The 25,203-nt window shown below is 44.7% G+C and overlaps 2 protein-coding genes, 1 long non-coding RNA gene and 1 pseudogene across 4 annotated transcripts in view; 1 reads left to right on the top strand and 3 right to left on the bottom strand.

Moving 5' to 3' along the window:
* On the top strand, positions 1-2,732 carry LOC308318084. Its single transcript, XR_013964324.1, has 2 exons — positions 1-2,446; positions 2,596-2,732. It is a non-coding gene; the product is annotated as an uncharacterized lncRNA (long non-coding RNA).
* The window catches only part of pdpr (pyruvate dehydrogenase phosphatase regulatory subunit), a 27,451-nt gene continuing 4,672 nt past the window's right edge, over positions 2,425-25,203 (bottom strand). The window contains exons 4-18 of the mRNA XM_080767449.1: positions 25,069-25,150; positions 24,241-24,404; positions 23,678-23,799; positions 21,004-21,121; positions 19,401-19,550; positions 12,038-12,230; positions 11,473-11,597; positions 10,392-10,547; positions 8,837-8,970; positions 7,594-7,742; positions 7,359-7,471; positions 7,130-7,224; positions 6,440-6,529; positions 5,438-5,620; positions 2,425-3,478 (exon numbers count right to left, since the gene is read on the bottom strand). Coding sequence (XP_080623575.1) covers positions 3,071-3,478; positions 5,438-5,620; positions 6,440-6,529; positions 7,130-7,224; positions 7,359-7,471; positions 7,594-7,742; positions 8,837-8,970; positions 10,392-10,547; positions 11,473-11,597; positions 12,038-12,230; positions 19,401-19,550; positions 21,004-21,121; positions 23,678-23,799; positions 24,241-24,404; positions 25,069-25,150 — 2,282 coding nt within the window. The 3' untranslated portion in view covers positions 2,425-3,070. The remainder of the gene's footprint in view (positions 3,479-5,437; positions 5,621-6,439; positions 6,530-7,129; positions 7,225-7,358; positions 7,472-7,593; positions 7,743-8,836; positions 8,971-10,391; positions 10,548-11,472; positions 11,598-12,037; positions 12,231-19,400; positions 19,551-21,003; positions 21,122-23,677; positions 23,800-24,240; positions 24,405-25,068; positions 25,151-25,203) is intronic.
* LOC308314666 (phospholipid phosphatase 1-like) lies at positions 14,937-15,764 on the bottom strand (the record flags this gene model as incomplete). The annotated part of the gene is made up of 1 exon (XM_080762298.1): positions 14,937-15,764. One exon carries the CDS (start codon positions 15,762-15,764, stop codon positions 14,937-14,939), a length of 828 nt encoding a protein of 275 aa, XP_080618424.1.
* On the bottom strand, positions 17,173-18,010 carry LOC308314677 (phospholipid phosphatase 1-like; annotated as a pseudogene). The gene has a single exon. The product of its transcript is annotated as a phospholipid phosphatase 1-like (transcript).

Genomic DNA, 25,203 nt, shown 5'->3' on the forward strand with positions numbered 1-25,203 from the left:
AACATTTTATTATCTTCTGAAGTGATGCTTGCAAAAACACAACGTACACATTATGGCCAAAGATTGCAACCTAGTAGTTAAACAGGGAGAAGGGCGCACAGCAGTATTGGTGAGGTGCTAATGGCCTTGGGCAGTAAACGGAAAAATAAGAAAAGCCACAATGCTGAATATTAATAAACAAGAATCCAACGTCTTGAGGGTATGACAGCCAGAAAACAACCTCAACATTTATAGGGGAGGAACGCAGGTGAACTCCATTAGGAGATTGCAACCTAGTCTTGGTTACTGCAAATCCCAAATATCAAGACAAGCTAAATTGTTTATTTCCTTGGAACTAAAACTAGAACTGCCCTCTCCTGCACACATATTTCGAAATAATTATCGTGTTGTCAAAATAATTTAACGAGATAATCTGGAAAAATATATTTAATTTAAAATATAATCTATTACCATGTGTTACAATTCAAGACCCGACCTTTTTTCAGTATGCTCACAGGATTATTATAGGAGAATGAATGCGTCAAGAAATCAAGAGCAACTGTGCTGCCAATTGAGAAAGAAGCAATCAGGGCCGCATTTACCCTCCCAAGGGCCCCCGGGCTAGACAACATTCCAGGGCCCCCCTGGGCTGACAGACACTATGCAGCCTGCCATGCACAGCGACATTGGCAGGGGTTTCCACAGCTACCCCACAACACAGCGTCACTGACTGCAGTGCAGACAGCAGAGCAGAAGCTCTCAATGTTTTAACCATAATACTATATATGCAATAACTAAACTCACTTGAATTGGATTGCAAATCATTTAAAAAAAAAAGTCAAGAGTATGACTTGTGCAGTTTTGTGAATACCTAATTATGAAAACAATATTTTTGGTATCAAGCTGTCATTTCATGTCATGACAATATTGAATATCTTTAAGGATATTTTCCATCATTCTAGTTATTGTGGAGAAACATCCGACACTGCATATCTTTGTCTATATGAATTATATTCTGGTTGGTTGGCAGCTCATTAATCTACATTTAATAAAAGCAACATCAAACCAATGTACTGTTCTAATCCTATTGAAAAAAAAATGAAATGATCAAAACTATCCAACCGAATGGATCTGTGGCGTTACTGAGACTGGCTAGCTCATCTGGAACTTCTGGATGCCTGCAGATGATACAGTATAAGGTAAAATAATAATGATAATGTTTATAAAGAAAAACATGTGGTTCTTGACAGGTGATTTTGTATATTTGCTATACAAAAATTCTTCCCTTTAATCACCTGTTGATGAACATCTCCCACTTCTTTATATCTTGACTCTGGGACAGAATACGACAGCAATGCCAGCGACAACACCACAGTCATACTGCCATACTCCATGGCCAAGAAAGATACAGTACATGAAACTCAAGTGCTATATAGCACATGTGTACGCACACACACGCACACGCACACACGCACACACACACACACACGTGCACAACATACCCCATGTTGTGGACTCAGTCAACAGTGCAAATCTCCCTCAAACTGAACCATCACAAAACATAAATAATGAGGATTATTTACTTTACAACAACCTTCATACTAGTACATTTAACAGAGTGACAAGATGGAAGATTGAGAGATGTTGGTGATCCGACGTTCCCCCTCGAGGGCAGAAACAAGCTGTATGTTGTAATGATGAATTGTGTGGCGCCGCGCGGTCAGTGGAACGTTTCCTCAGACCAATATAGAAGCGTTGAGGTTGGAGACATTGACTTGGGACAAGAGAGGATCACAGGTTTGAATCTCCTCAGGGATTACTGTGAAGATGCCCTTGGGCAAGGCACTTAGATCTTCAAATCCTTCCGTCAAGCTGCTCAGTGACCAACAGTATAGGATACAGAGACTCTTGGCAGCCCCCAGTAGCCAACATAATGTTGGTTGTTGTAGGCAGCCTCCAGTAGCCAACATAATGTTGGTTGTTGTAGGCAGCCTCCAGTAGCCAACATAATGTTGGTTGTTGTAGGCAGCCTCCAGTAGCCAACATAATGTTGGTTGTTGTAGGCAGCCTCCAGTAGCCAACATAATGTTGGTTGTTGTAGGCAGCCCCCACCCCCAGTAGCCAACATAATGTTGGTTGTTGTAGGCAGCCCCCAGTAGCCAACATAATGTTGGTTGTTGTAGGCAGCCTCCAGTAGCCAACATAATGTTGGTTGTTGTAGGCAGCCCCCAGTAGCCAACATAATGTTGGTTGTTGTAGGCAGCCCCCAGGAGCCAACGTAATGTTGGTTGTTGTAGGCAGTCTCCAGTAGCCAACATAATGTTGGTTGTTGTAGGCAGCCCCCAGTAGCCAACATAATGTTGGTTGTTGTAGGCAGTCTCCAGTAGCCAACATAATGTTGGTTGTTGTAGGCAGCCTCCAGTAGCCAACATGTTGGTTGTTGTAGGCAGCCCCCAGTAGCCAACATGTTGGTTGTTGTAGGCAGCCCCCAGTAGCCAACATAATGTTGGTTGTTCTAGGCAGCCCCCAGTAGCCAACATAATGTTGGTTGTTCTAGGCAGCCTCCAGTAGCCAACATAATGTTGGTTGTTCTAGGCAGCCCCCAGTAGCCAACAGGTATAGCTTCCAGGAGCCAGCAGAAATACCCACCGCTAGATAAAGTTTAAAAAAAGGTGTCAACATAGATTTATTTTTTACAGTAACAGACACAGCAGGAGAATTTAAATATTGCACTTAGAAGAGAAAAATAATAATCACACTTGTGCGAAGTGAGGGGCGCTCTTATGATCATACATCATCATACATCACATTCCGTGCTCAGCCAATCAGCTGAGCACCTTCCGTGCTCGTACAGACAGACACAAAGCTGTGCATAGGCCCCTCAAAAAATGGGAAGCAGCCCTGTGGCAGTTAAGTTGTTGTGGGACATGGGTGATTGTGCATTGCTGCATTTGCTGGAGGCCTAGTGGTGGTGACAACATGTTGTGCACTGAGCAATGAAGGATTCAAAGGGAAACTTGAGAAAGAGACGATAAAATTAAGTGCAGTGCGACGGTGAGAGGAGCGGACTGTCTGCAGAATGCCCTCCTCTTCACTTCCCCTGGAAGTTGCTGAGCTCCAGGTCGTCCTTGCGACGCTTCTGCTGGACGAACATGGAGCTGAACGGATACAGCTTGGCCTTGGCCGGGTACCGCTGGCCCGCGATGTCCACCTCGTACTCCCCGCGGTTGATGAAGTCGGGCGTGATGGGCGTGGGGACCCCGTCGGGGCCCGGCGGCAGCGATATGAAGCCCAGGCACACGTGGCGCTCCAGGGTGTAGCTGTAGGCGCTGCTGGTGGTGTTGCCCGCCAGCTGGCCGTTGCGGTAGATGGGCTCGCCCCACCAGGGCCACAGGTCCAGCTCCGTGTCGTGGTCCTCCAGCACCATCATGGCGAAGCGACGGAACACCCCGTTCTGGCGCTGCGCCAACAGGGCCTCCCGACCCACGAAGTCTGTGTCCTGATGGGAGGGAGGGAGGAACAGAGCCTCACAATCGGCTCATTCACAACGTCTTGACTATAGAATCTAATGGGATATATTCTATATATTCTCGGACGCAATGACATCCTTATTGGCCACTTGTCTTGAACCCTAATACTTCATATACAGACCGGGGTCCCCTCTGCGGGTTTCTGCGTCAATCACCCCGTCAGGGTTTATTTCTCAATAATGACCACGTGGCTGTGTATATTATCCCTTATTCTAGTCGATTATGGCAATATCAAGTTATCTTTAGTTCAAACTTCAAATCCACACACCGTGCATACTGTAACATGCACCTTACTTACAGTTATCTACCTCAATGTAAGCTTTGGTTATTGTTTAATGTCTAATGTACAGTCTAATGTCTTCATGTTCTGCAAAATGCTGTTACAATGGTCTAATTTACCACAAACGAGCCATTATACAAACTACTAATGTACAGAAAAGAAGTGGAAGTTCAAATATAATTTGAACATACTGCAACGTGTGATTCTGCTTCAGACATAATGATCTCTTAACCGGTCGGAATTTCTGACCTATCATAACCAGTATCAGAACTAATTAGATGCCAGCTGTATCAGAACTAATTAGATGCCAGCAGTATCAGAACTAATTAGATGCCAGCAGTATCAGAACTAATTAGATGCCAGCAGTATCAGAACTAATTAGATGCCAGCAGTATCAGAACTAATTAGATGCCAGCAGTATCAGAACTAATGGGATGCCAGCAGTATCAGAACTAATTAGATGCCAGAGCAGTATCAGAACTAATTAGATGCCAGCAGTATCAGAACTAATTAGATGCCAGCAGTATCAGAACTAATTAGATGCCAGCAGTATCAGAACTAATTAGATGCCAGCAGTATCAGAACTAATTAGATGCCAGCAGTATCAGAACTAATTAGATGCCAGCAGTATCAGAACTAATTAGATGCCAGCAGTATCAGAACTAATTAGATGCCAGCTGTATCAGAACTAATGGGATGCCAGCCGTATCAGAACTAATTAGATGCCAGAGCAGTATCAGAACTAATGGGATGCCAGCCGTATCAGAACTAATTAGATGCCAGCCGTATCAGAACTAATTAGATGCCAGCCGTATCAGAACTAATTAGATGCCAGAGCAGTATCAGAACTAATTAGATGCCAGCAGTATCAGAACTAATGGGATGCCAGCCGTATCAGAACTAATTAGATGCCAGCCGTATCAGAACTAATTAGATGCCAGAGCAGTATCAGAACTAATGGGATGCCAGAGCAGTATCAGAACTAATGGGATGCCAGCCGTATCAGAACTAATTAGATGCCAGCAGTATCAGAACTAATTAGATGCCAGCAGTATCAGAACTAATTAGATGCCAGCCGTATCAGAACTAATTAGATGCCAGCCGTATCAGAACTAATTAGATGCCAGCAGTATCAGAACTAATGGGATGCCAGAGCAGTATCAGAACTAATGGGATGCCAGCCGTATCAGAACTAATTAGATGCCAGCCGTATCAGAACTAATTAGATGCCAGCCGTATCAGAACTAATTAGATGCCAGAGCAGTATCAGAACTAATTAGATGCCAGCAGCAGTATCAGAACTAATTAGATGCCAGAGCAGTATCAGAACTAATTAGATGCCAGCCGTATCAGAACTAATTAGATGCCAGAGCAGTATCAGAACTAATTAGATGCCAGCAGCAGTATCAGAACTAATTAGATGCCAGAGCAGTATCAGAACTAATTAAATGCCAGAGCAGTATCAGAACTAATTAGATGCCAGCCGTATCAGAACTAATTAGATGCCAGCAGCAGTATCAGAACTAATTAGATGCCAGAGCAGTATCAGAACTAATTAGATGCCAGAGCAGTATCAGAACTAATGGGATGCCAGAGCAGTATCAGAACTAATTAGATGCCAGCAGCAGTATCAGAGTTCTCGACAGACCTTGTCAAACTTGACCCTGAACTCTCGTCCACACTCCAGCGGGGTGGTGAAGGCGTCCAGGTCTTGACCCCAGAAGGCGAAGAACCTCTCGATGCGGAGACTCCGCAGGGCGTAGTAACCAGAGTTACGGATGCCATACTTCTGTCCCACAGACATCACCTCGTTGTACACGTGTAGGGCGTACTGTTGGGGAGCAATTGCAAAGACAACGATACACTGAGCAGTGTTGTTTTTTTTGTCGACTAAAACTAAGACGAAAAATGTTCGTCGACTACCTTTTTTCACTGACGAAAACTAAATGGAAACTAAATATACTGACAATTTCGTCAACAAATAAAAACTAGACTAAAATGTTAGGAAGGGACTATAGTGGACAAGAGATCCAGTATAAGTCATTTTACAACTTGGTTGAATGCTGAAAATAGCAGATCTACATTCTACAAGCCCACAACGAGAGCTTGTAGATCGGCTATTTTCAGCAAGTGTAAAATCATCCATTACGACAGCATCAAGGCCCACCTAAACACATTTTAGTCGACTAAATCACCTGTACATTTAGTCGAACTAAAATCTTATGACATTTAGTCGACTAAAACTAGACTAAACACTAAAACATTCCAGGTGACTACAATGTGACTAAAACTAAATGAAGTTTCATTCCAAAGACTTATGACTAAACTAAAATAGAAATTTGCTGCCAAAAACAACACTGCGATACAGTGATATATAATAATATAAGTGTAAGATATAAAGGGGATAGACAAAGAGAGAGAGAGAGAGAGAGAGAGAGACGAGCATAGATATGAAGAGACAGACGGACAAGAGTCGGAGAGAGAGAAACAGAAAGAGAAACATTGAGAGAAAAGAAAGAATGAGGCGGGAGACAAAAGAGCGAGAGAGACGGAGGCAGAGAGAAAAATATCGACAGGCTCTGGGGACATTCCTAAATACCGCATGCGTCCTGTCCTGTCCTGTCCAGTGTACTGTATGTGAGTGACCCACCTCTATAGGGATGTAGAGCATGAAGCCAGGTTCTCCTGTATGAGTCATACTCATCACTCTGATACCATTAGCATAGCCCACACTCATCTCCTGTTGATAAGAAACACAAAGGCTGAGCAACACTGGCTACCAAAACTACTATTAGTAGTAGTAGTAGTAATAATATTAGTAGTAGTATAGTAGTAGTAGTAGTGATTGATTGATTCTTTATTCAAGTGTCATGCTTCCGAAGAAGCCCAGCCCATATGGACTTACGGGACACTTTTTTACAGCTTACATAAACAATGAACAATGACAATGAATAGTAGTAGTAGTAATATATTAAGATAATTTAAAATAGGGTGTTTATAGTTAGTTTATAGTTAAGGGACGCAATAAAACAAGGACCTCTGCATCCAGGGATGCACTATTGTACTGTACAGTAAAACATTATACACACACTAGCTTTAGTTATAATTATTATCATTTCTTCTTCTGTTTTCTACATGAATATAACCACATTATAACCATACAAAATGAAATGGGAGTTAAAATGCTGCAATTTGTAAAAATGACAAAATATGACTCCTAACGTCGCTGAAGTGGGACTCATAAAATGTCCCTGGGGCTCATCTAAAAGACCATCCCTGCATCCCGGGAGTCATTACACTGAAAACCTATTTACATCACGGAGTAGTCCATAGTTCTTACCTTGCAGAACATGGAGGGGAAGTGGTCGGGAGTCATGGAGACATAGGACAGCTCAGCCAGTACGTCCATAGCACGGGGACCAATCAGATTTAGAGCTACAGAGTGGAGAGGGTTTTACTCTAGAGTTAGTTTGTGCTGCACAATTAGTAATGCAGCTTTACGCTCAACTAGTAACACGAGTAATGTCGGTTCTGTGTGCTTCGGTATATAAACAATGTTTTGTGCTAACCAGTGTACTTCCAGCTAACGTCCTCTAGGTGGAGCTGTGGGTCATTGGGCATGTGTCGTTTGATCCAGGACCAACAGTGGACCTGCTGGTCTGTGGGAGAGATGATGAAGAAGCTGCCGAAGAAGAAGAAGAAGAAGAAGAAATAAACAAGACAAGGAAAGATGAAGGTTTTCGGGGAAAAACACAAAATAGAAAAGGTTGCAACAGAGGAACTCCTTGTTTTGGGGTGTCGGACCTGTTCTTGCTGACCCGGACGACGCTGCAGTCGTTCTCGTAGCCTCCCCTCTCGTTGAGCATGCCTGTGTGCACGATGTGTCCCACGGGGACGTCCAGGTCATTGGAGCAGAGGTTCTGCAACACTTCCAGTGCCTGGTCTCCTGTGGACTTGAGTAAAAAAAAAAAAAACAGGGACAGAGAATGAGGACCACAACACTGCGGCCCTCAGACTTCCCCTGGCTTCAGCCTTTCAAACGAAGACAAATCTGGCATCCGAGCAGCACGGCTAAATTCTTTTACATTCACTTTCACCGTCAGTTGCAAAAAGTATAACTACAAAAGTGAGCTCCTTGTATAAGCGCAGATGTCCACCAGGCTGGGTTGCCTGGCCAGGGCGGTGCAGCCGCGGTAAATAGATAGTTTGAACAACGTTTGTGACACCCTCTATGGACAAAAGTGAAAAGTATGACAAGAAATGTCCGTCGACTACCTATTTCCACTGAGGAAAACTAAATGGAAACTAAGCTATGATTACTAAAACTAAATATACTGACAATTTTGTCAACAAATAAAAACTAGACTAAAATGTTAGGAAGGGACTAGTGGACAAGAGATCCAGTATAAGACATTTTACACTTTGGTTGCATGCTGAAAATAGGCGATCTACAAGCTCACAACGCAACGTGTTGTGAGCTTGTAGATCGGCTATTTTCAGCAAGTGTAAAATCAGTCATTATGACGGCGTCAAAATACATTTCAGTCGACTAAACTGTAGATTAATAGATTTAGTCGACTAGAATCGTATGACATTTAGTCGACTAAAACTAGACTAAACACTAAAACATTCCAGGTGACTAAAATGTGACTAAAATAAATGAAAGCTATTCAAGAGACTATGGGCTCCATTTTCGTCAACGCTAAACGCCTTATCCATAAACTTCTTTGCTTTTTTTTTTTTAGGGATTAGGGGTTTAGCGCTGATGAAAATAGAGCCCTATGTCTAAAACTAAAACTGAAATTTGCTTCCCAAAACAACACTGCTTTGGAGGTGGGCAATGCCCACTAGAGAGGTCCCCCTCAACATGCGACTGCAATGTGGATGTTGTGTTTATGATAAACAGTGTGTACAGGAATCAACTCCAGTCATGCACAGAAAATGGCAGATCTACAAGTGTCGTGTTTACCGACGCCGGCATGCAACCAAGTATATATAGATCATGCTCATACTGTTGGAAGAACAAGTGTTTCACAGTTTCACTCACAGTCAGTTCAAACTTGGTGAAGGAGGACATGTCGATGATGCACACGGCCTCCTTGCAACACTTCACCTCTGCCCCCACAATGTCAAACCAGTCAGGCTTGTAGAAGGTCTTACTCTGGTCCAAGGAGAGCAGATCTAAAATCACACACAGTGCGCGCGCGCACACACACACACACACACACACACACACACACACACACACACACACACACACACACACACACACACACACACACACACACACACACACACAATGAAGTCCGTGCTTTCAGGACAGTCAGTCTTAAAAGTAGCTTTCTGCCATTTGTCATGCATTCTATCAGCTTTTGAACGTGGTAGACGGGGGAATACATTACGGTTACAGTCTCTGTTTAGGGTACTGCCATACATCCTAGTCGAGTTACGTTTGGTGATTTCAGCATCTTTGTTATAAGTGAGTGGTACATATACAGTAAGAGTAAGACAAGACAGCCTCATTATTACAATAGCTTTGCACTCGCCATGATGGACTCGATCCCTTTTTGAACTGACTCAGCAACAATTTACAATTTAGGCATTTAGCAGAGGCTCTTAATCCAAAGCGACTTACATTAAGCAAGAACAAAAAGCATGGCAAATACATTATACATACAAAGTAGTTATCATGAATCATACGTAAGCTAAGAATGTAATAGTGGAATATTTATAAAATGAACCTATGCATATATAAACTATATAGTGCTATGTTTACATACAATGCTATACGAGTCTACATAAACTGCCATCTAAGTCTACATAAAATGCTGTCTAAGTTACATAAGTTGAGCCTTTGCATACGCCTGTAGGAGGTCGAGGCTATAGGGCAAGTACTACGGAAGGTGCTACCGGCTAACATGGAGTCTGAAGAGGTGCGTTTTCAGACTGCGGCGGAAGACTATGGGAGTGAATCTGTAGTTCTGACTGTAATGGGAAGTGCATTCCATAGTTTTGGAGCCAGAAGGGAGAAGAGTTTGGGACGTGTGGAGCGTTTGTCCCGGCGTTTTTAGCGAGGGGACTTGCAGCTTCCCTGCGTCGGCTGATCTGATCTGAGCGCTCGGGAGGGTTTGTATAGGGTGCGATCAGACTTGCTAGGTATGGGGGAGCCATACCTTCGGTTGCTTTGAATGCCAGCATCAGAGTTTTGTTGAGCCCATGGAGGAAGCGGAGAAGGGGGGTGACATGTGAGAATTTTGGCTGGTTGAAGCCACAAACCCCAGAGTAAATTAATAAAAATGTGCAAATTATCCTTGGGCAGACAACCGTAAATAATATTTACTAATGACATTAAATAATGTTAACAATTAGCATTAGTGATAATATTTTTGCCGGGCACTGGATGCGTAGGACGGTCCTCCCGGAGAGGGCTCTGAGTGCATCGTCCAGTTGGAAGCCATTCCTGTGTGGCTTCCTGATGAACGAAGACATGGTTTCGTGTGCCTCACCACTTCACACAACTGTGATTTGTTTTTCTTCTCAGTGCAACATGTACAGTAAGCGCTCCTGTACAGTAAGCGTTACTGTAATCTGTGTTACCTTACCTTTCCCAGCAGGGACAAAGTACTTGGCCCTCTCAAAGCCATGCTTCTCCATCCAGCGGGCTCCCTGCATGTCCAGCCTGTCGTACAGCGGACTGGTCCTCAGCTGACGGCCCGTCTGGAAGTCCCAGCGAGGAACCTTCAGCTCATAGAGCAGGGCTGAGGCGAAGGGAGAGAAGTAAGAGTCAAAGACACCGCCTGCACCACTTTGTAAACATGGACGTATACACCATGTACTGTATATCCAAATAAACATATGCAATCTGCATTCGTTGATGGATACATTGTCAATAGAATCATAGTATCAACAAAGGTATCTATCTATCTATCTATCGACTTGATATAGATCGACTGATGGATAGATTGATATAGATTTGTCTATACATACATTTGATAGGATAGATATATAAAAACAAAGATTATATCAATGTACACAAATAAAGGGAAATGGCAGTATGACTTCCAATATTTTTGATTGATTTTGATTGATTGTTTATTTATTTCCGTGTCCTGCACACAATGTGCCCAACCCTCATGGGTTTTATAAGACACCATTTCACAATTGCATTTACAGCATGTTTACATTTCATACTTCATGCATTTACAGCATGTTTACATTACATGAAATTAATTATATTACAACTCAGATTTATACAGAGTACTCTCTTCTTTCCCAACAAATAAAATCTGCCACAACAAAAGTCCCTTTGGCAAAGCATATCTACATTTTGACATAGTCATTTAGTCCAATATTAACCCATTCTGGACGGGAACCCCTTTTGGTGTTTTAACTAAGCATTATGTTATACTACAAGCTCATAGCGCGTCACCGAGTGGCGTGCTACGAGCTTGTAGGTCTGCTATTTTTGAAAAATCGTAAAAAATGCGGCACAAATCTTTTAATATAATATATTCAAAGATTTGTGCCGCATTTTTTACAATTAAAAAAAAAAAAAATCATCTGAAAGAATATATTATATTCTTTATTTTTTATTTTTTACGACGACTCTAAATGGGTTAAACCCGCACGGAGGTCTTGCAAAATGACAGCAGAAGACAAAGGTCAAAGGTCGCAGTCACTCACGCATGACCTCCATGACCCGGTGTCTGAGGAAGGTGCGACTGCTCTGCAGGTTCCCGAAGCGCTTGATGTCCAGCGGCCACACGTTGGCCGTGGGGTAGCCAAAGGTCATCCACTCTGCCAGGTACCTGGTGACAAATACAATATTAAATTTGTTGCCACAGTGTCTTCTCTGGATTCTGACTGGAAAACAGGTTTTAATTGTCAAATGAGCACAGAACAACCCACCCAGAAAAGGAGGAAAAATCAGACCCGTCTGAAGTGAGTGGTACTGTACTGTACTGTACTGTACTGTACTGTACTGTACTGTGCAAGCTCTCCTCCTTGGCCTCTGTCTGTGTGTTAGGCTGCACAACAGTGACACTTGGTGGTGACAATATGCTACTTCCGTGCTCTGACAGGGACGGAAACAGACACACACACACACACACAGCTGTCTATAGGAGTGTTTGCCGTTTGCACCACTCAAAAAGATAGGAGGGTTGCTTAGTTTGGTCATATAACCCAAAGACAAACAAAAACAAAAGCGAAAGCCAGAGAGAACCAAGAAGCCCCAATTCATTCTCACTTTCCAGCTCCACCGGCGAAGGCCAGGCCAGAGGAGTTCATCCCCGCCAGGACGTAGTAGCCATGGATGCCCGGCGTCTCGCCCATCAGACAGCGCATGTCTGGGGTGAACGACTCGGGACAGTTGACGAGCTGGTGAATCTCTGCCGTCTCCAGACTGGGCATCCTCCTCAGCAAAGCACTCAGCATGGGCTCTGCAGGACACACGCACGCACGCGCACAAACACGCGCACGCACACGCACACACACACGCACACACACGCACACACACACACGCACGCACACACACACACGCACACACACACACACGCACACACACACACACACACACACACACACACACACAATTATTATTTTATTACGTTTGCAAATACAGTACATGCTGACGTGCCATTACGGTTATGATTCATGACACGCATGTGCACATAGGCTACATATCATCTTTTTTTTCATGGCGATGGCAAAAAAGGGCCTTTCAAAACAGAAAGCGAGGAACGCACACGTTGTTGCCTGGATCAACGAGAGGTTCTGCTACAGTAGGTCTTCTAAAGACGATGCAAGGGTAAAGAAAAAAAGCAAAACAGTATCCAGGCCTGGGGTGAGTCTGTGCACGAAACGAGCACGTGCGCAACAAATTCACGTAAAAATACGTTTGCGTTGTCGCTATAGAGCGTTGCAGTCCCGCCCCCTTTCAGAACGACGAGTGGCCCAGGAAATGACTCTCCATTCATTTTCTCCATAGGCTTTTCAAAAAGCATTTATTTAAAGACGGTTACGCCGCGGACAAAGCCAACTCGGATCGTGACAAATCATGAAAATAATTGCAATGTTTTGGGCCGATCAAATAATTTGTAAGAAGAAAAACAAAACAAATAGTGTTGTATCCTGCCGTTACATGATATATTTGCCTATTTCTCATCTCCTTTTGTCTTTTTGTTCTGTTTTTTGTATTCATGGACATTGGACATATCCTATTGATAATTGTTATTTCTTTAAAGATTGTATTTCAATATACTGTATGTCCTGCCATTTGTGTGTTTGAGGGGGAAAATATATGTGAATAATTGTTGTACAAATACTTTTTGTCAATAAGAAACATAATGAACATGTTTTAAAAAAAAAGTATTGTCTGTCCATTATTTCCAAGTAAAAAAAAACGTAGGCAGGTACTGTAACTTTTAACCTCCTGCTACAAGTGGGGAGGACAACAGCATCATGTAGGCTTCTCTCTGCAGTGTCCGTCCCCCCCCCGTCCCCCCATCGGGCCCAGCGCGATTGTACCATTTTATTATATTCTTTCATTACATCAATTTTATTTGTGTCTCAGTGTGCTGTAGTGTTTGTCTCTTGGAAAAATCTCTCATTCAACCTGGAGGTATAGAGGTGCGGTAAGGGGACCATGGTTTGCATGCTTGAATCAGGTCTACCAAGTATAGAGACTAGTGAGATGCTGCTATTTACAGCATACTTTCCATGGGCAGAAAGTGGCACCCTGTTTTTGAGGGGCACAAGCTGTCCAGCTTTAATAATAATAATAATAATAATGAATTGCATTTTTATAGCGCTTTTCCAAGTGCTCAAAGCGCTTTACAATGGTTCATTCATTCATACATTGGGAGGTGAAGCGGCGGACAGTCGACGCCAGCGTCCTCACTTCCCACCCCCAATCCAACCCTTGATGCCGAGTGTCAAGCAGGGAGGCACTGGGTCCCATTATTTAGAGTCTTTGGTATGACCCGGCCGGGGATCGAACCCCGACCTCCCAGTCTCAGGGCGGACACTCTAACCACAAGGCCACTGTGCTGGCCACTGAGCTTTGAGGGTGTAAACACAAACATCGTCCTAAACACAGACATTGAATGCCACTGACAATGAATGGCCACTTTTGAGTGTTTGAGCAAACACAAACATTGAATGCCATTGAGAATGAATGGCAAGTTTTGAGTGTGGGCCGGAATGAGATGATTCTATGACGATGAATGATGATAAGAGCACCCCTCAATTCACACAGGTGTGATTTCTCTTCTTACGTTTTACTATGTTTTTATGTAACCCACACGTGACAATGGGTTCATGACTGTGTGCATTAAAGCTGTTGTGCGTCATGATGCTCACAAGCTCATAGCGCGCCACCGTTTGGCGCGCTACGAGCTTGTAGGTCTGCTATTTTTGAAAAATCGAAGAGCGACTGACGTAGAAGACATTTTTGGAATCTGATCTCAGGTCAGAATGGGTTAAAACATGAACGCGCGACGTACCGCCACGCGTTCATGAATGCAATTCTGATGATGTTTTAGGCCCCAAAATGGTTCAGAGCCCACCACTTTTCCAACCCGGAAGAAGGGGGGGGAGTATATATGCGCTGGGTGAGCAACTCCACGCAAGTGGATGGGAGTGAAATTCCAGTGTTACGCACAGAATATTATTGAAGGCACAATATCGGCATGGCCATATATGGACGGGACAGACCAGACTTCAAACTCAGGCCAAAGCATCCCTGAGGAGCGACGAACCAAGTGGGAAGTCGGTCGGAAGAGCGGATCTCCAAAGATATTGATGAAACTCTATTTATGGAGTACCATGGTGTCATCACGGTAGTCCATATATTGGAGAGTAGTACCCATATATGGAGCTTTATCAATATGTTGTGTGATATAGTACCGATGTCATAGACTAGCCTAATTTTGGCATACCTTGACACAGAACTCCAAATATGGGCATAAATTGGGTGGGGCGTGCATTTCAGACTTGCATCATCGTTCCGACGGTATAGGCTCGTGTCCAATCTAGTATGAGGGAGCGACGAAACCATGGAATTGAAATTCCCGTCAATAGCGGATAGCGTGCGGATCCAGCCCCCAGCTTTTTAACACTTGTCCCGCGATAAGACATCATTTCTGTCAGACAATATTATGAAGGGTTGTATCGGGGATGTCGTCGACCTCCTCCTGTGGTTCCACGCGCTTTTCAAAGAAGTCCGACACAAAACATACCACCAGAATGGCCATGAGAGCACCCTGCAGCAGTCCGACGGCCACATCGGTCGGGTGATGTTTATGATCGGACACCCTGGAGAGTCCCGTGTACACCGACACAGCGATCAGGACAAACTGAACGGTAGGTCGAAGGAGCCTGTTGGCCCAGCCGCACTGCAGTCTGGCCTGAAGGTACAGAGCCAGGAACAGCATGCCGTACATGGAGAAAGAGGAGTGACCAGAGTAAAAGGATAACCTGCCCTCGTGGACCATTCTGGCGTCTCCGGAACACGTGTAGTCCTCGACGTACCTCCCCGCCGTGCAGTCGATGAGGTTCCAGTCCGGTTTGCACACGTCCAGGAAATGCGGCCTGAGACGACCGATGGAGTACTTGGCTATGTCGGTCAGTGACTGGCTCACCGCGGCACCGAAGAGGAAAGTACCGACGGTTCGGTAAACACGGGCGACATAGCAGCTGCCGAAACAGGACTTGGGTTTGATGCGTTTCAGGTAGACCGAAAGGCACTCCCCGAAGATCATGACGGCAATAGGCAGGGTCAGGCCCACCGTGGTGAGCACCGAGGTGGTGATGGTGCTGTCGCGGAAAGGGTACCTGATGCTGTCGTCGCCGCAGAAAAAGCCCCTCCGGTAGGGTCGGATCTTACCCAGGCTGAACACGGCGAAAGGCAGACCCCCTAGAATTAGACACGCCAGGTCCAGCAGAATAAAGTGGATGGCTTTCGCCTCAAACATGTTTGCCATACTTGTATATTCTTTCTGCTCTCTTTCTCAAGATATCTTAGTACATCGACAAACGATCTTATGCGCCAAATGCCAATATCCAATCATTATCGTTGCATTAAATAGTCTCTCGTGGAGGCGGACACACACATATTTGGGCAGGACATGCCCAATGTCAGCACAAATCGGCAAAATGGGCAAATATGCCCATATATGGACTGGGCGAGTGAGCGTATTTGTCTCTCTCGTTACATCTTTCCAGGGATTATTGAGCAGCACCATTTTCCACATAGTTTGATATCAATGCATAACGCAAATGCATCATTAACATTGGACCCAATCGACATATAAAATTCCAACTAATCCGTTGAGTCCTAGCAGTGCAATTAACTTAAAATGGTCTTGATCAGCAATTCATGTGGAGTTGCCGACTCCAGGAAAAGGAAAAGGACAAAGAAGGTTTCCTTCCCAGAAGTGGTTCAACTCTTTGGTGGGAAATAAAGTCTTTAGACTGGCTCAGCAGGTAGAGGATAACCTTTAACCCCTGAATACTTGTCAATCACTTCAGGACAGGTGAGGACCTGAAGGGTTGATTAGACCACTTCATGAAGGGTTGATTAGGACACTTAAGGCCCTTTCATAGTCTGGATTTCCGGTGGTGAGGTGACCACCGCGACTACAACATGACGTCACTGAGCCGCGGTGAAGAGCAAACCACCACTCTCCCCAGCCCTTCTCTCTGTTTTTACTCACCGCCGCTCATCCAACCACAACATTGGCGACATACAAACCACCGCTTCGGTGGTCACCTCACCACTGGAGCGGTGGTCACCTCACCACCGAAAAACCAAACTATGAATAGGCCTTTACAGTACATATTTGGACCACTTCATGAAGGGTTGATTCGGACACTCACAGTACATATTTGGACCATATATATACTTCACCTCATGATGAAGGGTTGGTAAGTCTGTACCCACATTTAACCCATTCTGGACGGGAACCCCTTTTGGTGTTATAACTAAGCATTATGTTACAAAGCAGATCTACAAGCTCATAGCGCGCCACCATGTTAACTTATTCCTTTTTTTTTTTTACAGACATTCAAATAGCTTATGTGGATTTTAAAGAAAGACTATGAAGGGGAGCTCGCTGGCCTAGTGGTCCAGGCGCATGCCACATATGCTCTGGCCTGACAGCGCGTCGCAAGTTCGAGTCCCGTTCATGACGACCTTTGCTGCGTGTCTCTCCCCTTCTCTCTCTCTCTCCCTCTTTCCTGTCAGTCTGAACTTGATACTATCAAGAAAAGTCAAAAATAAATCTTAATAAATAAATAAAAGAAAGAATATTTACATCACATACGCTATAGCCACTGTGAGTGTGTCCATTCAAAGTATATATACAAAATATATTACAGAGGCTAGTTATTATTTGCGGGGGTCTCCGGAAGGGTTGTATCGACCTCCATCTGTGGTTCCACTCGGGTTCTTGAAAAAGCCCGATACAAAACATACCACCAGAATGGCCATGAGAGCACCCTGCAGCAGTCCCATGGCCACGTCGCTCGGGTGATGTTTATGATCGGACACCCTGGAGAGTCCCGTGTACACCGACACGGCGATCAGGACAGACTGAACGGTAGGACGAAGGAGCCTGTTGGCCCAGCCGCACTGCAGTCTGGCCTGAAGGTACAGAGCCAGGAACAGCATGCCGTACATGGAGAAAGAGGAGTGACCAGAGTAAAAGGATAACCTGCCCTGGTGGACCATTCCGGCGTCTCCGGAACACGTGTAGTCCTCGACGTACCTCCCCGCCGTGCAGTCGATGAGGTTCCAGTCCGGTTTGCACACGTCCAGGAAATGCGGCCTGAGACGACCGATGGAATACTTGGCTGTGTCGGTCAGTGACTGGCTCACCGCGGCACCGAAGAGGAAAGTACCGGCGGCTTTGTAAACACAGGCGACATAGTTGCTGAATCTGAAAGAGGACTTGGATTTGATGCGTTTCAGGTGAAGCCACTCCCCAAAGATCACGCAGGCAATAGGCAGGATGAAGGACAGCGTGTAAAGCACCGTGGAGGTGATGGTGCTGTCGTGGAAAGGGTACCTGATGCTGTCGTCGTCGCAGAAAAAGCCCCTCTGGTATGGTCGGATCTTACCCAGGTTAAACACGGCCAGAGGCAGTCCCCCTAGAAGTAGACATGCCAGGTCGCGCAGGACACAGGGGATCCCTTTCGGCTCAAACAACATGTTTTTGTTCTATCGTCCTCTCCTTTAGATTTGTTCTGTTCTCCTATAATAACAATCCAAGATGGTCTGCTTAGGACCTTGGAGTCATCGTATCTGTCAAAAGACCACCGGTATATACGCCCAAAATACGGTTTTGTTGCGGATGGAAGAAAATATTCACTGGTGCAGTTTGGCAGTACACTGCAGGTTGGATGACTCGACTGGAGATCTAATAATGAGCGTCAGAGGAACAAATAGGTGTTCTCACAGAGACAGGCATGCAGATATGTGCATATATGGACAGGACATGCCCAACGTCGGCACAAATCGGCAGACATGCTAATACATGGACCGGACATGCATGAGTGATGTCAGCCCATGTCTGCGTAACTTATGGGTAGGTGGGATAGAGAGCTAGCCTGGTGAAACCACTCCCCCTGCTGGACAACATTTGAATTCTGCCAGAAGGTAGTGTCTGGACTCTCTCGGGGCAGAGACGATGTACTCCAGGTCCAAATCAGACCGGAGCGATATGCGGTCGTTAGAGGAGGGCGGGATCAACGCTGTGCCACAGCGCAAATGTAAACACAACCTAACAGGACTACAACTCGAAATATCAGATTTCTGACAGATTCTTGTCATTGTTTCTGCTTGAGAGAGAGAGAGAGGCAAGAGGAGGGAACTCGTGAACTCAATACTGCCGCAATCTGGCGGAGTCGGGTTAATGGAGAGCGGGACGGGTGAAGACAGAGGCTATCTCACTTCTCGCCCAGACAATGACCCAGACAGCCAATGTAATGCTGGGTACCGAAACCCCAATGCGGTGATCTTCAAGTAAAATAACTGGCAATGTCGGGGAAGCTGATAAAAGTGGTGTGAATGAGTCCATCATGACCCCTGGTACTTTGGACCCTAATATACCGATTAATACTTAATACTAATATTAATACCCAATACTTTGGTAGTCACCAGTTCTCCTACATGGCTTTAACATACAGTACCAGTACATTCTATTACACTTACAAATATAAATCACACTCGTGTGAAGTGAGGGGCGCTCCTATCATCATACATCACATTCCGTGCTCATCACAAATGACATGATTTACATCTAAACAAATTATTAAAACTATTAAAAATGCCATAGACTTGGCTTGGAGAAGAAACATAATAATTTAAGGGTGGTGTCCACATAAAGCTTGTGTGTGTGTGTGTGTGTGTGTGTGTGTGTGTGTGTGTGTGTGTGTGTGTGTGTGTGTGTGTGTGTGTGTGTGTGTGTGTGTGTGTGTGTGTGTGCTCGCACAGAAGAAATACCACAAATGTATGGCAGAAAGGCACATGCTGAAAGAGCTTTTCTGTGGATACAGCCCCGTAATGCTGTGTTTCATGAATCATGGCCCCGGCGCCGCCCGGTCCATACCAAAGTGGTCCCAGTCCTCCTGCTGGTTCTGCACGTCCTGCTGGTTCCGTCCCTCTGTGAAGATGGGTTTAGGGTTCTTCTCGAAGCCCCCAGACAGCAGGCCTCCTTGCCACGGCCTGGCGTAGATCCTCCCATCCATATCCATCACAGCTGTTGAGAGAGAAAATGTACAATTACAATAAGGCATTTTAGCAGACGCTCTTAATCCAGAGCGATTTACAGTAAGTAAGAACAACACACTGCATGGTAATACATCTATAGTCATCAAGGATCATACCGTAAGTAAGCTTAAAGGACAACTTTAGTTTTTTTCAACCAAGGCTCATGTTTTAGGTTGTTATTAGAGAAACTAAAAGATGAGTGTTAATTTCTTTTCATTTGCTGCTTTCTTTCGTTTTAGGGATTTTAGCAGTTTTTGACAGGGGGGCGGGGGCATTCGAGCATGGGGCTAAATATGTATTTTTTTTTACAAAATGTTATGGTGATTCTTTATTTATTATTTACTCTAGTCCTAATAAACCCCAGGCCACAGAAGATCACAGGATCTGAATGTGAAGGAGACCTATACTGGGGGAAGGCTTATACTGTGTGTGTATATGGCTCAATATGTCAGTTTGACACATTCAGTAGATTCCGTGATCTTTTGTGGCCAGATGTAATTTCTTGTGGTCTAGTAGGACTATAGTAAATAATAAAATAATAAATCGCCATCAAATTTTGTAAAAAAATACATATATAGCCCCATGCTCGAATGCCCCCGCCCCCCTGTCAAAAACTGCTAAAATCCCTAAAACAAAAGAAAGCAGCAAATGAAAGAAAATTAACACCCATCTTTTAGTTTCTCTAATAACAACCTAAAACATGAGCCTTGGTTGAAAAAAACTAAAGTTGTCCTTTAAGTTTTAGGTTGTTATCGGAGAAAGTAAAAGATGATTTTTTTTCTTTTTTTGCATTTACTGCTTTTTTCCGTTTTAACTTTTGACAGGGGGCGGGGGCATTCGAACAAGTGACTAAATATGTATATTTTTTTACAAAATATCACGCTGATTTCTTCATTATAATTTACTATAGTCCTACTAGACCCCAGGCAATTACATCTGGGCGCAGTAGAACAACTGACTACCAGGGGGCTGCCATACTTGTCATAGGCTCAAGATGTCCGTTTGTCACCTCGCCCTTCACATTCAATAGATCCCGTGATCTTTTGTGGCCAGATGTCATTTCCTGGGGCCCGGTAGGGCTATAGTGAATAATAATATTAAAGAAATCGCTGAACATATTTTGCCACTTGTTGGAATTGTCCTTTAACAACAGTTACATCAACTTATCTAACAGTAGAATATCTGTACAATGAAACTTTAAGTATAGACTATAGAACGCTAAATCTACATAATATGCCATCTAAATTACATAATTCAGCCTTTGTATGCAAGGTCGTCGAGGCTAGGGCAAGTGCTACGGCAAGTGTGATCTGAAAATCATCAATGATAATCATGTTGCACAACGAAAAGATCATCTTTGAAAATCAAGTTGCCATCTGTCGTCATGTGTCGTGGCTGTCTGAAAAGATTTTCAAGGGGGGCGTTTTGTTGTGCGAGCTGACCTGGCGTGTTGGGTGGCAGGGGGTCCTGAAGTGGTTTGGTGAGCAGGTAGAAATGTTCACAGCCATGCAGAGGAACCGAGACCTTCGTCTCACTGGCCTGGCCCAGTTCATAAGCCCACTGTAAAGTGAACACACACATACACACATATACACTACGTTAGAGCCCAGATCACCGGATCACAAACAGAAATATAGAAGCGGAACTAAGAGAGATGGTGAAGGAGTGAGGAATTTAAACAGAAATGAGAGGAAGAGCGAGAGAGAGAGAAAGCATGAATTGTCTCTTCAATACAATATACTAGTCTTATAGTCACGGTAGTCTTCAAGTAAGCACACACAGAGGCCCACTGATAGCATGGCACCGGCATTATTATAACCAGGGCTGCACATAAGTGGTGCGCCAGTGCGCATGCGTCATCAAAATTAATTATGCGCTGTCAATCAAGCGCCGGGAAGCGCTTCTGCGTACCAACAGCTGGGGCCTCACAGAATGATTATTATGGCAGAATACTAGTAAATTCTGTGGCGAGAGCATTTCCCACTGACTGCCACTCAAAGTAGCTACTACTGGCCAATCACAGCACGTCTTGCACAAGTGCACTGGTCATTGTGGCTAATCACAGCGCATCCTTACTCAAACGAGGGAGGATTCCATGCTGCTGCTCATTGCTGGGAGGAGGAGGGCGGTTGACAGGAGGATAGGAGTTTACTACTGAGAAAACCTGACAACTGGTTCAAACCGTACGACGTGTGGGAACGTTATAATCAATCCAACCGACGGGTTGCTAGGACGTGTGTACACTACACGTCCTAGCAACGTGTACACAGCGCTATTTTCAATGATATCAAACGAGAGAAGAATATTCAGATTTTTTTCTTCATTTTTTTTTCCCGGAACGGAAGGGGGGGCTTTACAGAGTAAAAGCGGCCATATCTTCCAGGCACCGAGCTTCTATTTTGAAGAAATCCCGGCGCTGATTGTGCTTTTTACTTAATAAAAGTTGTTCTTTTCTTTTGTTCTCTCCCCCTGGCCCCCACACACGTAGGTACAGCGTCTTTGAGTACAGTGCAGGAGCAACCGCTTTTCTTGTTCATTAAATGTATTAAATCTGAGAACTGCCAAAATGAGAAATTAGCCTACACTGTGATGTGGAATTAATCCAAGTATAAGATGACAATAGACATTAACTCGTTTTAGCAAGATTTATTAAAGCATTTAAGCGTCCATGGAGGTTGCAATATTAAGCTGAATAGACCCGAGTATTTCGCCCACTTATACCCAGTCCTCCGCTAAATAAGGCAATGTTACATGAGATTAACCAATGATAAGCAGGGATATTCTAGCTGGTCAGCAATATATTATTACATGAGGATTACTTCTTTCCTTCGTCATTCAAAGCTCTGCACACTCTGTTCATGTGAGCAATACACGAAAGGAAAGGAAAGGTACTATGTTTACCCAGGGTAACTGGACTAAGGAAAGGAAAGGTACTATGTTTACCCAGGGTAACTGGACTAAGCTCAAGAACTTGTTTACAGCCAGGCCCTGCTCATAGAACATTTCATGGTAGAGGTTCAATGCCTTGTCCAAGGGCACAGCGGTGGTAATTTCAACGTGCCGGTCCGGGGATACGAACTAGCGACCTTCCGATATCAAGACCGCTCCGCAAACCGTTCGGCCACCGCTGCCTCTACCGATTCTATGAAAGATCTTTCTAAGTAGAACTACTAAAGTAATACAGTAAATATTACTGCCATGGGATAAGAAAGCATGGGAGATTGTGCATCCTGCAAGTATTGGACTTGCTCCGACCATACAGCACTGGACAGTGTTTCTGCCAAGGCTGGCCGTAGCTAATTTTAGGGCCCTGACACAAAGGGTCATATTACTTGCAGTCTACAGGCAGGCCTCTGTGCTTTTCTTCCTGGCTGTATTTTAACCAACTGAAATTATCATTATAAAACACAGCAGATCTACAAGCTCTAGATAAAAGAAGACATCAATCCCTCCTTATGGGTCGGATCAAACCGGTCGGCCTATACCTTAAAAAAGAATTATCTAGCCATTAAGCTAACTTGGGCCTTGTATTCCCAAGTGGGTATCTACACCAGTGGAGGTTAGCAGTTACATTACTTTGAACGCCGGCCACAGAAGGACTTTTCCAGACAAAGCAACTCTGTTGGTATAGTCTCAGGGTTCCCCAATACATTTTCCTCAAGGGCCATATTTTGACTACGGTACCAGGCTGGGGGCCGAGTCGGCACGCGCAAGGTCGAGGTCTTACCTTGAAATGAATGTTCAGGGCAAGACCCCATTTGAAAAGGACCCCCAGTTTGACATGCAGAGGCTACTGACCCCAATTTAATGCCATTTATATCTGGGCCACAAGGGGGCACTCCGCGGGCCGCTAATTGGGGAACCCTAATAGTGATTGCATAAGATATGACTAGTAGAGACATCAACTGCTGGACAAAGGAAGAATCAATCCCACCTACCCATCCATCCATTACATGCTTTTACCTAGTCCTACCCATCCATCCATTACATGCTTTTACATAGTCCTACCCATCCATCCATATCCACCTACCTAGCCACCTTTCATCCAATCATGCGTGCATCCATCCATCCATCCATCCATCCGCTCAGTCATCTCTAGCCAACATATTTGTTCACCTGTCCGGCACAGTTGACAAAGTATTCACACTCAATGGCTCCTCTGTCTGTCTCCACTGCTGTGACATGTCCCCTGTCCACCAAGACCTGCTGGACAGTGGTTCTCTCCAACAGCTGGACGCCTAGAGACAGAATGGGAGGAGGTTCATAAGCAGTAAGCACTAGGCACTGCTCCTTACAAGGTTATTGTAGAAAACTGAATATGGATATATTGAATATGACTATAATTCAAATTACTAAGCAATTAATCCTGTTCTTCAATATGACAAAAAATTATAATAATTCAAATTATATTTTCAAGTTCTCTTGCTTTGACTTTAGCCTGTGAAATGGGCAAATCTGCTTTGAATATAATAAGACATATTAGGAAACAAGCACAAGGATACATTGTTGAATTGTGTCATTATAACAAATGTTGCGAAATGGAATTTTGATTGATTGTATCATTTATTGTGTGTATTTTTGGGGTCATATGACCACTTTTAGAACTGAATCTTTTTTTAGCACAGCAATCATTTGGAATCCAGCTGTATTCCAACTGTGATTCTAGTGGCAATACCGGCCTTGTTTAGCAGCAGCGACAGCCAAGGCGTGGTTGATGTCCGGTGGGGAAACCACTGCGTCTCCAGGGAGGTGTAGCGCACCCACCAGGTCATGGATGTTAACCAGAGGGTGGAGTTTAGCCACCTCTTTAGGCTTAATGATACTACAACTGATTCCCATTACTCTGCAGAATGAACCAAATGGAGAGACAGAGAGAGAGAGAGAGAGAGAGAGAGACAGAGACACACACACAGACAAAGACAGACAGACACAGACAGACAGACAGACAGACAGACAGACAGACAGACAGACAGACAGACAGACGGAGCGTGATATAGAGAAAGACAGGGGGGGGGGGGGGGGGGGGGGACAGGAATCAAGTCCATAGGCAGGCAGCATGGAAAAAAGTGACTCGTATAAACCATCACCACTAGTAAACCATGCATAGAGATTAGAGAGTGACATGTACTGCATGTAACACAGTGACAAATTAATTTATGCCAACTAAAGCCCGACACACACCGGCTGCGTCCCCCGCGCGGCGCCGGGCGGCGCGCACAGCCGCCTCCATTATTTTCAATTAACCTAACGCACACCGGCTCCGTCCGCCGCGCGGAGCCGCGCCGCGCCGCCCGGCGCGCCGATAGAAGACAGTTCTATTTTCCAGGCGGCGCCGCGCAGCAACGCTCCGCGCCGCACACGGTCGCAGACGGTGTGTGGTGGGCTTGAGACTTCCATGCAGCACTTTACTTCCATGACAGCACATTGATATCACCTTTTATGGTTCGGCTATCTGTCAATATACTGTAGGAGACACAATTAACTAATTAATAGATGAGAAAGCGTACTTGAGTCTGGATGCCAGCCTCTTCAGAGACAGGAAACGGTCCTGATTCTGAGCCAAACACAGGGACCCTGTCCTTACATAACCTGAAACACACACACACACACACACACACACACACACACACACACACACACAC

This window comes from Protomyctophum bolini (genome assembly GCF_963924005.1).
Source record: "Protomyctophum bolini genome assembly, chromosome: 1".
Taxonomy (NCBI): Eukaryota; Metazoa; Chordata; class Actinopteri; order Myctophiformes; family Myctophidae; genus Protomyctophum; species Protomyctophum bolini.